General features: G+C 57.3%; 2 protein-coding genes across 4 annotated transcripts; one reads left to right on the top strand and one right to left on the bottom strand.

The window, feature by feature from the left end:
• Window positions 1–44: 44 nt before the first annotated feature.
• On the top strand, window positions 45–7,387 carry RCCD1 (RCC1 domain containing 1). Its single transcript, XM_014887790.2, has 7 exons — window positions 45–217; window positions 592–940; window positions 5,253–5,374; window positions 5,645–5,749; window positions 5,902–6,054; window positions 6,204–6,233; window positions 6,437–7,387. The coding sequence occupies exons 1-7, from the start codon at window positions 61–63 to the stop codon at window positions 6,577–6,579; spliced, it is 1,059 nt and encodes a 352-aa protein (XP_014743276.2). The 5' UTR covers window positions 45–60; the 3' UTR covers window positions 6,580–7,387.
• Window positions 6,972–12,422, bottom strand: PRC1 (protein regulator of cytokinesis 1). Of its 3 annotated transcripts, none has more exons than XM_014887863.2 (14): window positions 12,267–12,422; window positions 11,916–12,048; window positions 11,556–11,678; window positions 10,981–11,214; window positions 10,734–10,904; window positions 10,384–10,533; window positions 10,016–10,163; window positions 9,799–9,935; window positions 9,489–9,584; window positions 9,226–9,372; window positions 8,768–8,878; window positions 8,494–8,604; window positions 7,757–7,927; window positions 6,972–7,179 (listed from the first exon to the last, which is right to left on the bottom strand). In XM_014887863.2, exons 1-14 carry the CDS (start codon window positions 12,290–12,292, stop codon window positions 7,105–7,107), a joined length of 1,833 nt encoding a protein of 610 aa, XP_014743349.1. In that variant the 5' UTR covers window positions 12,293–12,422; the 3' UTR covers window positions 6,972–7,104. The 3 variants fall into 3 exon arrangements, with proteins under 3 accessions (XP_014743349.1, XP_014743350.1, XP_088028913.1); XM_014887864.2 differs by having other exon boundaries at window positions 8,777–8,878; XM_088172787.1 differs by having other exon boundaries at window positions 7,834–7,927; window positions 12,267–12,421.
• Window positions 12,423–12,655: the final 233 nt, after the last annotated feature.

The raw sequence follows: 12,655 nt of genomic DNA, 5'->3' as shown, positions 1-12,655 counted from the left end.
CGTCTGTCCGTCCGTCTGTCCGCCCGCCCCTCCGCCGTCACGTCCGGTCCCTCCCCAGCCATGGCGGCGCCCGCCGGCGCGTGGCTCGTGTTCGGGTTCAGCCCCGAAGAGGCGGCCGGGGACCCGGGCCCGGGCCCGGGCCCGTGGCGGCTGGAGGCGGGCCCCGAGGGGATCTCCCGCGTGTGGCCCGCCTGGAGCTACGTGGTCGTGGAGACCGGTGAGCGCCCCCGGCCCGCCCAAGCCCCGGTCCCAGCCCGTCCCGCGGGGGAATCCTGTGCCCGCTCCCCGGGATGGCGGCTCCCGTTCCCACCGTGCGCCGCCGCGCCGGTCGCCTCGGTTCGCCCTGCCCGCCCCTTCCCCCGGGAGGGACCCCCCTGCTCTCCCACCGCGCCGCTCCCCCAGGGTGCTCCCCGCTGGTCCCCCGGTGACGTTCCCGTCCCGTTCCCCGGGCTGTCGGTCCCCCGGTGACGTTCCCGTCCCGTCCCCCGGGCTGTCGGTCCCCCGGTGACGTTCCCGTCCCGTCCCCCAGCCCCCCGCGCTGTCCCCGTCCCGTTCCCCGGGCTGTCGGTCGCTGAGGTGCCGCCGCGGCAGGCGCGGGGCTGGAGCTGCGGAGCGCGGGGCAGCGGCGGCGGCTGCCGGGCTGGGCCGAGGCGCTGCCGTCCGAGACGCACCTGGTGCTGCGGGGCCCGGCCGGGGCCCGAGCCTGGCGGCGGGAGGCGGCGCTGAGCGGAGCGCTGCGGGACGAGCCCGCCTGGAGCCGGGACCTGCCCGCCGAGCCCCGCCAGCCGCTGCCGCTCCTGCCCGGCGGCTTCGCCACGCCGCGGCCGCCGTTCTTCACCGCGCTGCCCGCCCGAGTGCGGGCCCAGCGGCTGGTGCTGGGCACGGAGCACGCCGTGGCGCTGAGCACCGCCGGGGAGGTGTTCACCTGGGGCGGCGGCAGGTGAGCAGGGGCTGTGGGGACACGGGGGTGCGCGTCCTGGAACTGCAGGACAAACACTGTGCTGGTGGGATGCAGAGAGAATGGTGGGGGTGCAGAAGGGGCATGAGAGGCCATGTGGGGGATATGGGGAGGCTTTGGGGGGAGTGCTGGTGAGAGGATGTCGGAATTGAGGTCACCTCAGGGGCTGAGCCCACATTAGCCTGTGCACACCGCCTGGGGCCAGGATAGGCCTCCTGACTTTCCCATGGGAGTGGACTTGGCAATGATACGAGGTTACAGCTAAGAGAAGTTTTGGGATACCAGCTGCACCCCAGTGCTCACCCACATGCTGGTGGGATCTGTCCCTCACCTGAGCCAGGTTCCCCCAGCACAGGCATCCCAGCTCGTGGCTTCTCTTGGGGAGCATTGGCCTGGCCATGCCCCTTTTCCCACTGAGTCCACCCTCGCTGGCCCTATGGACAGCCCTGTGTCCTCTCGAGGTGCTGGGTCTCTGGCTTCTGATTCTGGTTTCTGCTCTGACTTTTGGCTCCCTCGGGGCAGTCTCCGAGGGCACTTGGGTGTCTGTATGACCATCAAGGTCCCTACTCTGTCCTTGCTCCTCTGTAACTTGCCACACAAGTGTGGCACACACTTTGGCAGCAAAGCTCCCGTGTTTCTGGAGATGGATTCCATCAGTCTGTGATGGTTCAGTGCCAGGTCCCTCTGGTACAGCCTGTGGGAGGGGAGGGAACCCTTGGGAAATGTCTCCAGCCCCAGCACTCTGTGTCACCTGCCAGCAGCTCAACCTGCGTGCATTTAGGAGCTGGTGGCACGGCCCAGTTTACTCTCACAAAGGCTTTTGTTGTTCATTAGGGAGTTGTGTGTGTATTTGCTGCCCCAGTCGGGTTTTCCCAGAAGGAAAGCCCAGGCACAGGTTCCCCTGCCCTGGATCCCTGAGCTCTGCTGGTGCCCGGTGAGGCTCGGCCCCAGGAGCTGCTTGTTCTCGTGTGCAGAGTGGCCGGGTTGCCGTGCTCCTCTTTGCTGTTCATGGAGCGCGAACCCCGCCCTGAGCATCCGTCAGTGTCGCAGAGCTGCGAGCCCTGGCCCGGTGCCCTCCGTGCTGCTCGTGGCTCAGGAGGGTTTTGCTCGCCAGCCCCTGCTCCTGGAGCAAGCAGCTCATGGCAAACGCAGCCCTCAGTTCACACCTGCACCTGGTGCTTTGCACACACGGCATTATTGGGCTTTTCTTGCCTTCCCTTCAGAGGAAACCTTTCTACACGTGGGGATGTGTAGTTGAGTGTTGGAAAATCTCAGCTTTGCAGAGATGGGGTAACTGAGAGGTGTTTTTAAAAGATTTTATTCCATTGTCAGTCTCACCGAAGGGTGAAACATAAGAGATACAAAACTCTGTGCAATTCTGTCAGAGTCAACTTATTTATTGGTTACAATACCTTATAAATGTTTTTTTAGCTTATTAGCTTTTGCTACACAATGGTGCCAATACTTCTAACACTAATCACCTGTTATTCTACCCCACGTGGTCTTGCCACAGTGCATCTTTCACAGTTCTAATTCTCAAAAATACCTGGTTTTTTTGCAAGGCCATTGTGTGAAACTTGTTTCTATTTCAGTCTTTCTCTCAGCAATGTCTTCTCTATTCCCGGGCCTTTCTGAGTCAGCACACCTTATCTCACAGTTTGTATACAAATGTACAAGAGCTTTCAGTCAGGCTTTGAGAATCCTTTACAAATCCATTTCTCACATCTGTAAACATTTCCTTGATGGTCTTATTTATTGTTTTCTGTACACACTGAAGAACACAAGGTACAATTATTAATGTCGTTACTTTAACAATATATGTAAACTTACTTTGCAAAGCTTTTTAGTAAAGGTGCAAAGTTTTATTTTTTAAACAGGTTGTTTAATTAGGATTTATAGTTTGTTCTAATTTGATTTGTTAAATTTTTTAGTTCTTGAAGCTGTGGATGGATTTTGAATGGTTAGACAAATTTACAGAGTACACTTTTAAAAATTTTTTATGACTGTTTAGGTGTTAGAGAAAATTGATAGTGGTTTTGTTTTATAAGGTATGTTTAATGGTACTAATATTTGTTATTATATTGCTAATTACGATGGAAGTAGTAGCTTAATTAACATTTTAATTGATTTAATTGTTTTAATGTTACAGCTGAAGTAAGTTGAGGTAAAAATAAATTTGATGTAACTTGTTTTGTAGGGCTTCAGGGTTTAAAATTGTTATTATAGTTTTTTTTGTAATGATGGGCAGATTTTTAAAATTTTAAATTTTTTTTTAGCACTAGGTGTTATAGTGAGTTGTTTGATGTTATATGGGTTATTTTTAATTTTGCTTTGCTAGGTTTTATTTTTATAAATGAATTATTTTTTTTGTAATTGTTGTGGGAATTTATTAAGATTAGCAGTTTTACTTTTAGGGGTATAAGAGTGGTATAACTGCTAAAACATTTGAGGTTTTTTACACAGGATGATGGGGAGTAACATTTAATTGTAATTGAAACTTAGTACAAAATTTTATTGTTAAAGAACTAAGAATTTTTATTTATTGAGGTTCAAAAGGTGCTTCAAGAAGATTAGGGGCTTAATGATGCTAATTGGTTATGGGATTTGTTTTGTTGGCAGCTTCATATTAATAACTGCTATGGTTAGGTATTGGCACTAGTACCCTGATTAAACAGGTTGCAAAGGGTTTGTTTGGGCTTGAATTAGTTAAATATATGGTGTTGGAGTTTGCTGACTTGGCTAAAGCTACTTAAATATTAGTTTTTGGTTGATTTAGAGGCATATTTGTACTGTAAAAGCAAGTAAGCAAAACTAACAAGTATAAAGTTTGATTTGGCTTTATGTTTTTGTTACTTTTGGCAAAAGGCATTTTCATTTTTTGCTTAATTTTTGAGCAAAATTTTTGGTACTTCTGGTTTTTGTGTTTTTTTTTTTTTTTTTTTCCCAAAATTTTTAAGGGCTTGTTTTGTTTACACTTAATTTTGCAAATTTGGATATTTTGGGATGCTTTTTAGCACGAGAGACACCACGCTTTTGTTCAAAGAGTTTTACTATATTAACAATTTTTATAGTTTTAACATTGGCATAAAATGTAAGGATTGTAGTTTTTGTAGGTTGGGTAGGGAATGTTGGGCATGAACTGTAGGTTTTTGCACAGCTTACGTTTGTATGTTGTTTTTTTTTTTGTTTGTGGAATTGTTAGTGTGCTTCTGTGCGTTTTTTTGTTGGAATTAATTTAGGTTTTGTACCTGTGGAAACACAAGCAATCTTTTTGTTTTAGGTTATTAAACGAAATGGATGTTACAGTTGTAGGTTTTGTAACTTTTGTGGGTTGATAGTTTTTGTAGAAGCAGGAGGTTGTACAAGTTGACAGGGTAAGTGCTAGTTATGGTTTTTGTTTGACTTTTAGAGATGTGAAACATTCGCTCGAGTGTTTGTGCATTTTGATGGAAAAAGGCATCACTTAGTTTGGCTTGTTTAAAAATGGCAAAGTGTTTGAAACGACTATTTTTAGCTTGTTATTTCTTATTGAAAGCGAAGGAACTTTTTTGGAATGTGGTTATTCAGCACAGCTCTCTGGCATGCCTGTGCCAGCTGTGCTGTGTGGTAGCCAGGTGCTGGCCCAGCTCGCCCCCTTGTAGCCCCTCTCTCACCGCTGGCCGTGATCCCCATTGCCCTGTGGTGAGGGAGTGCACAGAGCCCCTTTCCTGTCCCTCAGCCCTCTGCCGATTTCCATGTGGAATGTGAATGTTCCAGGCATCAGCTCTTGGCATCCTGAGCTGTCACCCTGAAGCTCCCCAGACCGAACAGGCTCCACTCTGCAGCCGAGCTGCTCCTCTCGCCCTGCAGCTCCTGCCAGCTCCTCCTGCTTCTGCCCCCTCCTTGACACCTGGAGCCCCTGGTGCCAGCTCCTCCTGCTTCTGCCCCATCCTTGACACCTGGAGCCCCTGGTGCCAGCTCCTCCTGCTTCTGCCCCATCCTTGACACCTGGAGCCCCTGGTGCCGTGTCCCACTGTTGCCCACCCACCCCTGGCTGTGACCGGTGCTCTGGTGCTGGGCATCGCTCTCCCCCTGGCCCTTGGCTTTTCCCTGTTCCTGATAGGTGTTGATTCCTCTGCTCAGCTCTGGTTGTTCTCTCCTCTGCACAGGCTCTGCCAGCCTGGAGCTGGGTTGGCAACAGCAGGAAGGGCTTGGTGGGGACCGTGGGCAGGAGGCACGGGAGCTGCAGGCAGTGGGCTGTGGGTGTGTCTGTCTGTCTGTCTGTCTGTCTGTCTGTCCCTCTGTGTCCCTGCAGGCACGGGCAGCTGGGCCACGGGCTGCTGGAGTCGGAGCTGCAGCCGCGGCTGGTGGAGGCGCTGGCCGGGGTGCCCATGCGGGCGGTGGCGGCGGGCGGGTGGCATTCGGCCAGCGTGAGCGGTGAGGGGCTGGACTGGGCTGGGCCGGGCTGGGCTGGGCCGGGCTGGGTTGGGCTGGGCTGGGCTGGGCTGGGCTGAGCTGGGCTGGGCTGAACTGGGCTGGGCTGGACTGGGCTGGGCTGGGAGGGTGAGGTGCTGGGGTGGCAGCACAGGGCCCTGGTGGCAGTTGGCTTGGGGAATATGGGGTGTTGGTGTCCCTGGAGCAGCAGTGCTACCAGCGAGTGGGGCTCAGGGCTGAGCTCTGCCTGATGTGTTTCCCCCCACCCCACAGAGGCAGGAGATCTGTACGTGTGGGGCTGGAACGAGTCGGGGCAGCTGGCTCTGCCCTCCAAAGCCCTGGCACAGGAGCGAGCACAGGCTGAGGACTCGAGCACGGGTGAGTACTGCTGCTGGCCAGGCTGAGGGCAGGCTGGGCCGGGTTCCTGCACAGCCCCAGCAGCTCAGTGCAGGGCCAGCGTGGTCTGAGCCTGCGGGCAATGCTGGTGTTACCCAGTCACTCCTGGGAGCTGAGAGTTGGCTCTTCTGCAGGGAGCACCAAGCTGACACCCTGCCAGGAGCAGCTGGCTGCTGAGGGCACTGCATTCATCTCCATCCAGGCGTTCCCAGCACTGCTGGATCTGCCACAGGACCTGGAGGTCAGCGTGGTCAGCTGCGGGTCCCGACACACGGCCGTGGTCACACGTGAGTGTCCAGCTGGGCAGGGGGCAGTGCCTCTGCGGACAAGGGCACTGAGAGGGGCCAGAGCTGACCAGCACCTGGTGGGCAGTGTCCCCCTGAGCAGGCAGAGGGCTGCAGGGGACAGAGCCCACCTGGTGCTGTCTCTGTTGCAGGAGGCGGGGAGCTCTACACCTGGGGCTGGGGTAAGTGCCACCTCTGCTTTGGGACTGTACAACCTCCCCAGGAGCAGCTTCTGATTCCTGTTCTCGCGCCCTTGGCTCTTCTGTTGCTGTACAAATTCCATCTGTGCTGGGGGCTCTTGTGTTCTGTCCCTCCCCACTAACACCAGGAGCAATTGCCCTGTGAGGCCCCAGGGCCACGTTAAGTCATGAATGTGTGTCTGCAGGTAAATATGGACAGCTGGGACACGGGAACAACGTCAGCTCTGACCAGGCACGCCGCGTGGAGCACCTGGTGGCCGAGGGGTTGCAGGTGGAGGACGTGGTGTGTGGGCCCTGGACCACCTATGTACGTGTGCGGGAGCCGTGAGCACCCCAAGACCCACAGCCCGTGGGTGCTGCCGGATGGGGATGAGGGCAGGCTCGGCTCTGCTCTGCTCGACCACTGTCCTGAGGGCCAGGACAGGCAGCCAGCCCCCCACAGCACAGGATGGGGCTCAGGTTAGCCCACAGTGACCTGATTCACCCTGGAGTGGGGCTGCAGCTGCATCAGGGCCAGGGACACCCTGGGACAGGCTGGATGTATTTATTAAAATCACCTTTCCATAAGGGCTGCAGTGTTGGTGTGTGCAAGACATGTTCCAGCATATCTGGCTCCAATGAAGCTACCCTGGGGTGAGGGACTGCACAGGGCTGTGGTTGTGATTTGTGTGAAAATGCATTCCTGTTCCAGGAACCCCCCCACACACACACTCAGAGGTGGGGGCTGTACAAGGACTTTATTCACAACACCTAGAAATTTTTTTTTAAATAAAAGCACATTTCTAAGGCAGTAACCGAGGGGAGGGTTATCCTGGAGCGGGAGATGCTGCATCACTGCCGGAGCAGGGATTGATCATGCGGCATTGTTGGTGGTGGAGTTGAGAACATCAGAGGCACTGTCAAAGCTGGAAGCCTTTGAAAGTCCGCGCTGTGGAAACAAGGAGAGAGAGAGAGGGATGAGGGAAGGGAGGGGGCTGCTGCCTCATAGATAAGTGGAGACAGAGAGAGACAGGCCAGGCTGCTAAAAGGAGATGGAATACAAATTAATAGGGGAATTACTATGTAACTTGTAGCCAATGAACATTAATGCCTTTCTTTACTGAAGTATATACAGAATAAAAAACTTTTGGTAGTGTTACACAGTGGTAAATCTCTGGCTCAGCCCAGCCTGATGGGAGGACAGAGGCTGTCCAAGGTGCCCACCCTGAGAGAGGAAAGCAGCCCCCCTCCAGCCTCTGCTCACTCCTCCCTCAGGGCTCTGCCTTGGCTCTGTCCCTGCACAGGTGTGTCCCAACCACAGCCTGGCCTCTGGGCTGCTGCTCTGTCCCCAGCGCTGCTCCCCTCTGCCACCAACTCTGCAGTTCTCCATGGGGAGTCACAGGCAGGGGCAGGAGCAGCCACCCTGTCAGAGGACACAGGTGGCTGTGTGGGGACACTGGGGGGACACAGGAGGGAGCAAAGGTGCTGTGCAGCGAGGGGGGGTGGGGTTAGAAGAGGTGAATTACCGCAAACTCAGAATAGGTGCTGGCAACAGAACTAACGCTGTGGTTACGCTGGGCAGGGGCTGTGGGGGTGCACCCACCGCTCAGGGGGGACATGTTCTCCTTGTTCCGCTCCCTCAGCCGGGGTCGGGGGGGCTGCGCTGCCGTGCGGGTCGAGGTCCGGCTCTGGCCAAACTGTGGGAAGAGCGGGCAGTTATGGGATGTAGGAATTGAGCAGAGGCAGCAGAGCTAGCGGAGCTTCGGTGCCAGAGCAGTGTCAGGCTCCAGGAGCTCTCCAGCCTCTGGGGTCCAATTCTGGCCCCTGAAACAGCACAGAATCACAGAACCCTGCAATGATGTGGGTGGGAGGCGACTTTAAAGCCCATCTCATTCCAGCCCCCTGCCCATAGTCAGGGATGCCACTCACCAGACAAGGATGCTCAGGCCCTGTCTGGCAGCACACACACATTTTGAACGTCCCCCAAGCTGCACGTTCAGCACTAAGGAACAGGTGTACTAGAAATACGGGCTGGAGAAAGATTTTCTGGCACCCTCCTCCTCCTCCCTCAGGTCCCACAAACACCCCAGAAGGATGGCAGTAGCCCCACAGAGTGGACTGCAGACAAACAGGGGCTTCTGGTCTCCACGAGCTCAACAGGGGAGGCAGCGATCCATGGGGTGACCAAGAAGAGCTGCAGCACCTCAGTTCACCTGTCCCTTCCAGCCCAGCCCCGGGTAGGGACTCTCCCAAGGCCCCTCACCTTCTTCCCAGAGGGTGGCAGCCGAGATGTGGGCGAGTGGGAGATGGGTCCCCCAAAGGCCGTGCGAACAGTGGTGTTGGGTGTGGTGCTGGCACTGAAGGTGCCGTAGAGCTGAGGGGAAAGCAGAACACACGTCACACCGGACATCTTCCCACGGGGCTGCAGCAGCCTGACCCCTCCCCACACCTGCCCCCGGGGCCGGGGCCAGCCCAAGGCTGTGCTCAGCTGCAGGCAGGACCCCAGCCCAGCACACTGCTCTGCAGGAACATTTTACCTTGCTTACTTTGGCAGGTGCGTGGGGGCTGAGCATGCGCCGTTTAATGGGTGTGCGTGGGGCGCTGCCGTACAGCATCTCTGCCTCCATCTCCCGGCTCTTCTTCAGGTGCTGTGGGAGACACCTGCACTTACACACCTGAGCACCACAGAGCTGCTGCATCTGTGTGACACTGCCAGGGGGCACCGCCCTGCCGACAGCCTGGCACAGCCACACAGCAGGAACTTCCTCAGAGATGCACAGGGATCGAGCCAAGTGTCACCTCTGGCACAGCCGGGGCCAGAAAGGGGCTTGGCACATGTGGATGTGACAGCAATGGGCACCAGCCCCACTGCCTGCTGCTTCCAAGCTGGGAATGAGCAGGCAGAGCCCAGCAGGGACAGCCCTAGGCTGGCATTCTTAGGCAGGAGCCACGGACACTCCCAGGCAGAAGCCAACATGCTCAGCTCTGTACTCACCCGCTCCTGCTTCTCCTTCTCCTTCTCCAGACGGTAGAGCTGCCACTGCTCTGACACATACTCCATGAACTGCTGGCCCTTCACCAGGAAAGCTCCCTTGAACTCCTGCTCCCAAGCCTGGACCTTTTTCTCCAGCTCCTCCTGCAGCTGATCAGGACATGAGGGCAGTGTAGGGGCTGCCCTGAACGCAGGTGTCCCCACACCCAAGGATCCCTTTTCCTCTGTCAGTGGGACCACAGGTCCTTCCCCAGGGCTGGACCTACCTTAGACAATGTCTTCTGCAGCTTTGCTCGCTGCTTCTCCTCCTTCAGAAGGTTTCCTCCACGATTGGTGAAGCGACTGGGGTCAGCTGCTTTACTCTGGTGGAGAAGGGTTGTCAGGACAGACATAAACACACCACCCAATCCCCTCAACCTCACATGGTAAAGGCCCCAGAGGAGCCAGCCCTGCACAAACACCCCCGTGGCCCATCATGACTTCCCACTGCCTCCCTGCTCCTTCCCAGAGCACTCTCCCATGGGAGCAGAGGTACACGCTGACCCATGACCCAACATGCTGCTGCCTGGACAATACCTCCAGCTCCAGGAACAGCTTCCAATTCTCCTCCCATTTCTGAACAGCCTCAAACAGATCTTTGTGTGTTTCATAGTAGATCTTCATCTTGCCCACCTCAGCATCATGCAGCTCGAGCAGGGTCTCTGTGTAATCCTCTGGAAAGGCACAACAGCCAGGTCAGGGGCTGGAACCCCTGGGATCCCTCTCCAAGACTGCCTGGCCAGCCAGCACCCACCATCATAGAAGGGGCTGAAGTTTTCCCTCTGCTCCTGGCTGTAGAAGCATTTATCCCAGTAGTCAGCTAGCTCTGTCCGGATTGCTTGGATCACAGATTTCATGTTCTGCAGCTTCAGCTCCTCCAGACGATCCACTTCCTGCTGCAACTGCCCCAGGACAAGAGCACAGGTCAGGGAGGAAGAGAACAGGGTTCATCTTCTGCATGAGCCACTCTCTAGAATGAGGCAGCTGCCAGCGCCAACCTCCAGCTCCTCTCCCCATTAAGGCAGAATTTGGCCTGCTCCCCTCACCCCTCACTGAGCAACCAGGAGCACGAGATCCCCTGGATCCCCAGCACTCCCACCATGAGCACAGCAGGGCTCTTACAGCTCTCCTAGTCTTGACTCTGGACCAAGACAGGTGCACGGCCGAGGACTCTCTCTCCTCCTCTGGGATCTGCAGCCTTTCCCAGAGCGCGACGATCCTGGCGCGCAGCTCCGTGCACACAGCCTCGTTCAGGGCCCGCTGCGCTTCCAGCTGCAGGGACAGGGAGCAGGGGATCAGCACAGCCTTGGGCTCTGCTGCACCTGCAAAGCCACACTTGGCACATGAGATCTCCTCAGCCTCCCTGAGAAGGGTGTTCTAACGCACAGCCCTGCCAAAACCTCGCGGTTGCTCTTATGTCATGGTGGTTGCTGCTGCCAGCACACACAGCAGCCCCCAGCACTGCCTCATACCTGCTGCAACAGTTTCTGGAGGGCCATGATGTTGTCCTTGGACAGGCAGAACACCTTTTCATCCTCACACACCACGTCCCGCTCGAAGCTGGTGTCTGGGGTGTGGTCCAGCTCCTCCATGAGCAGAATGATCTGACGTTTGTTGCTGACAAATTCCTCCTGCCTTTGCTCCTGGGGGTGAGGGCAGTGTCAGGAACCAGGGGGCCCTTGTGGGCACCTCAGCAATCCCCTCACCCTCCAGGCTCACCTTCAGGGTGTTGAGAGAGGCCACATGGCGCCGGTAGCGGTCCAGGTCCTCCAGGCTGGGCACACTGCTGGTGTCGATGTCAAACAGAGGTGTGCACAGGATGTCACACAGGGCTCGGTCCTGTTCCTGCAGAGCCTTCAGCTCCTGCTTCCGGTCCCGCTTCTGCTTCTGTAGCACCTCCACGCACGTGCGCAGGTTTTTCTCCATCTGCAGGATGGTACTTTCCTCCTCTGTCTGCAAGAGGCCAGAAATCAGCTCTGTTCCCGCACCTGGCTCATGCTTTAGGTTTTTATACAAAGACAGGGGCCACCAGGCCTGGGTCTGAGCAAGGTGTTCCCCAGGAACGTGCATGAACAAACACCAGCAACACACAAAACAAGGTGCTGGAGAACACCACACAAACACCTACCAATGCCTGGCCTGTAAGGAGCCACAAAGCCCTCGGCTCCATCAAGCACCCGGAAAAGCAGTTTTGAATAGATATTTGACTTCTAAGCTGTGGCCTCTTGAGACAGGCAGGCAGAGGCCAGGCAGCAGCACGGCTGTCAAAAGGAGCCCAGGATCCCACGCCTCACCTCAAAGGGGCCCAGCTGGAGCTCCCTGCAGAGAGTGTCCAGCTCTTTCCGACACAGGACGATGCTCTTCAGGAGACGCTCCTTCAGGCTTTCCTCCTCCGCCACCATCATGTCCAGGAGACTCTGCAGCCAGGGTGTGGTTAGAGGCAGGGTGTGGGACCAGCGCTAGACACCCACGGCTGGGCCCGAGTGAGGGCTGGGCACTGTGGGCCCGGGAGGACGGGGCTGCGCAGGGCGCGGCGGGGATCCCCGGTGCTGCCAGCAGCCCTGGGTGAGCTCACTCCGAGCCCCTCGGGTCCCGGGCTCCCGCCGCAGCAGGTACGCGGCTCAACAGAAGAACCGGTGCCCCCCGCCCCTCACCTTGATGTGCTTCCTGACGGTGTCGGTGCGCTCCAGCCGCTGCTCCTCGGGAATACCGATCTCTTCCCAGATGTCCCGCAGAGCCGCCATGGCCCGATTCAGGCAGGTCACGGCCTCGGCCGCCAGCACCTCGCTGAGGGCACCGCGGGTCGTCAGCGGCCGGGAGCAGCCTCGGGGCCGGGAGCCTCCCCAGCCACCGCCCGTCCCGCCGGCACCTCCCGTCCCAGCTGGAGGGTTCCCAGCGCTTCCGCCCAGCCGTGCCCGCAGCCCCTATCCCCGGTCCCCCCGGTCCCCGGTTCTCCCCAATTCCCCGCGGTTCCCCCCTCATCCCCGGTTCTCCCGGTCCCGCACCTTTTCCTCGTCCCTCCGCGCTCCATCGCCGCCGCTCCGCCGATTCGAACTCCCCTCGCGGCCGCGCTGATTGGCTGCCGCGCCACTGCGGCCCCGCCCCTAACCGCCAACCGGGCAGCGCTCCCGCCCCGCCCCAAGCCGCCCCCAGCCAATGGTAGTGCAGAGCTCTCAGCGCTTCCAGCCAATCGGGAGCGAGACCGCCGCCGCGTCCTGCGCGGCTAACGGCGCCACCGCGCGCTCGCGACTGACAGCGCCGTGACCGCGCACGGAGCCAGCGCCCCGGGCGGTGCCTGCGCGTCCCCGCGCCCCGGGCGGTGCCTGCGCGTCCCCGCTCCTGCGCCACGGCTCCCCCCGGCCTCAGCGGGGTAGCGCTCCCGCCAGCGCCCACC

This window comes from Sturnus vulgaris, chromosome 13 (assembly GCF_052056855.1).
Source record: "Sturnus vulgaris isolate bStuVul1 chromosome 13, bStuVul1.hap1, whole genome shotgun sequence".
In the NCBI taxonomy this organism is placed as follows: domain Eukaryota; kingdom Metazoa; phylum Chordata; class Aves; order Passeriformes; family Sturnidae; genus Sturnus; species Sturnus vulgaris.
The sequence above is the reverse complement of the archived record's forward strand: the minus strand, read 5'-3'. Positions and strand labels throughout refer to the sequence as shown.

Bases quoted from the DNA above. Each gene is read 5' to 3' on its own strand.
- RCCD1 (XM_014887790.2), top strand. From the start codon at position 61: ATGGCGGCGCCCGCCGGCGCGTGGCTCGTGTTCGGGTTCAGCCCCGAA. The intron at 218-591 runs GTGAGCGCCCCC...CCGCCGCGGCAG, and splicing joins CTACGTGGTCGTGGAGACCG to GCGCGGGGCTGGAGCTGCGG. The intron at 941-5,252 runs GTGAGCAGGGGC...GTGTCCCTGCAG, and splicing joins TTCACCTGGGGCGGCGGCAG to GCACGGGCAGCTGGGCCACG.
- PRC1 (XM_014887863.2), bottom strand. From the start codon at position 12,292: ATGGAGCGCGGAGGGACGAGGAAAAG. The intron at 11,215-11,555 runs GTGAGGCGTGGG...GGCCTCTTGCAG, and splicing joins TCCAGCTGGGCCCCTTTGAG to ACAGAGGAGGAAAGTACCAT. The intron at 9,585-9,798 runs GTATTGTCCAGG...CTTCTCCACCAG, and splicing joins AGCTGTTCCTGGAGCTGGAG to AGTAAAGCAGCTGACCCCAG.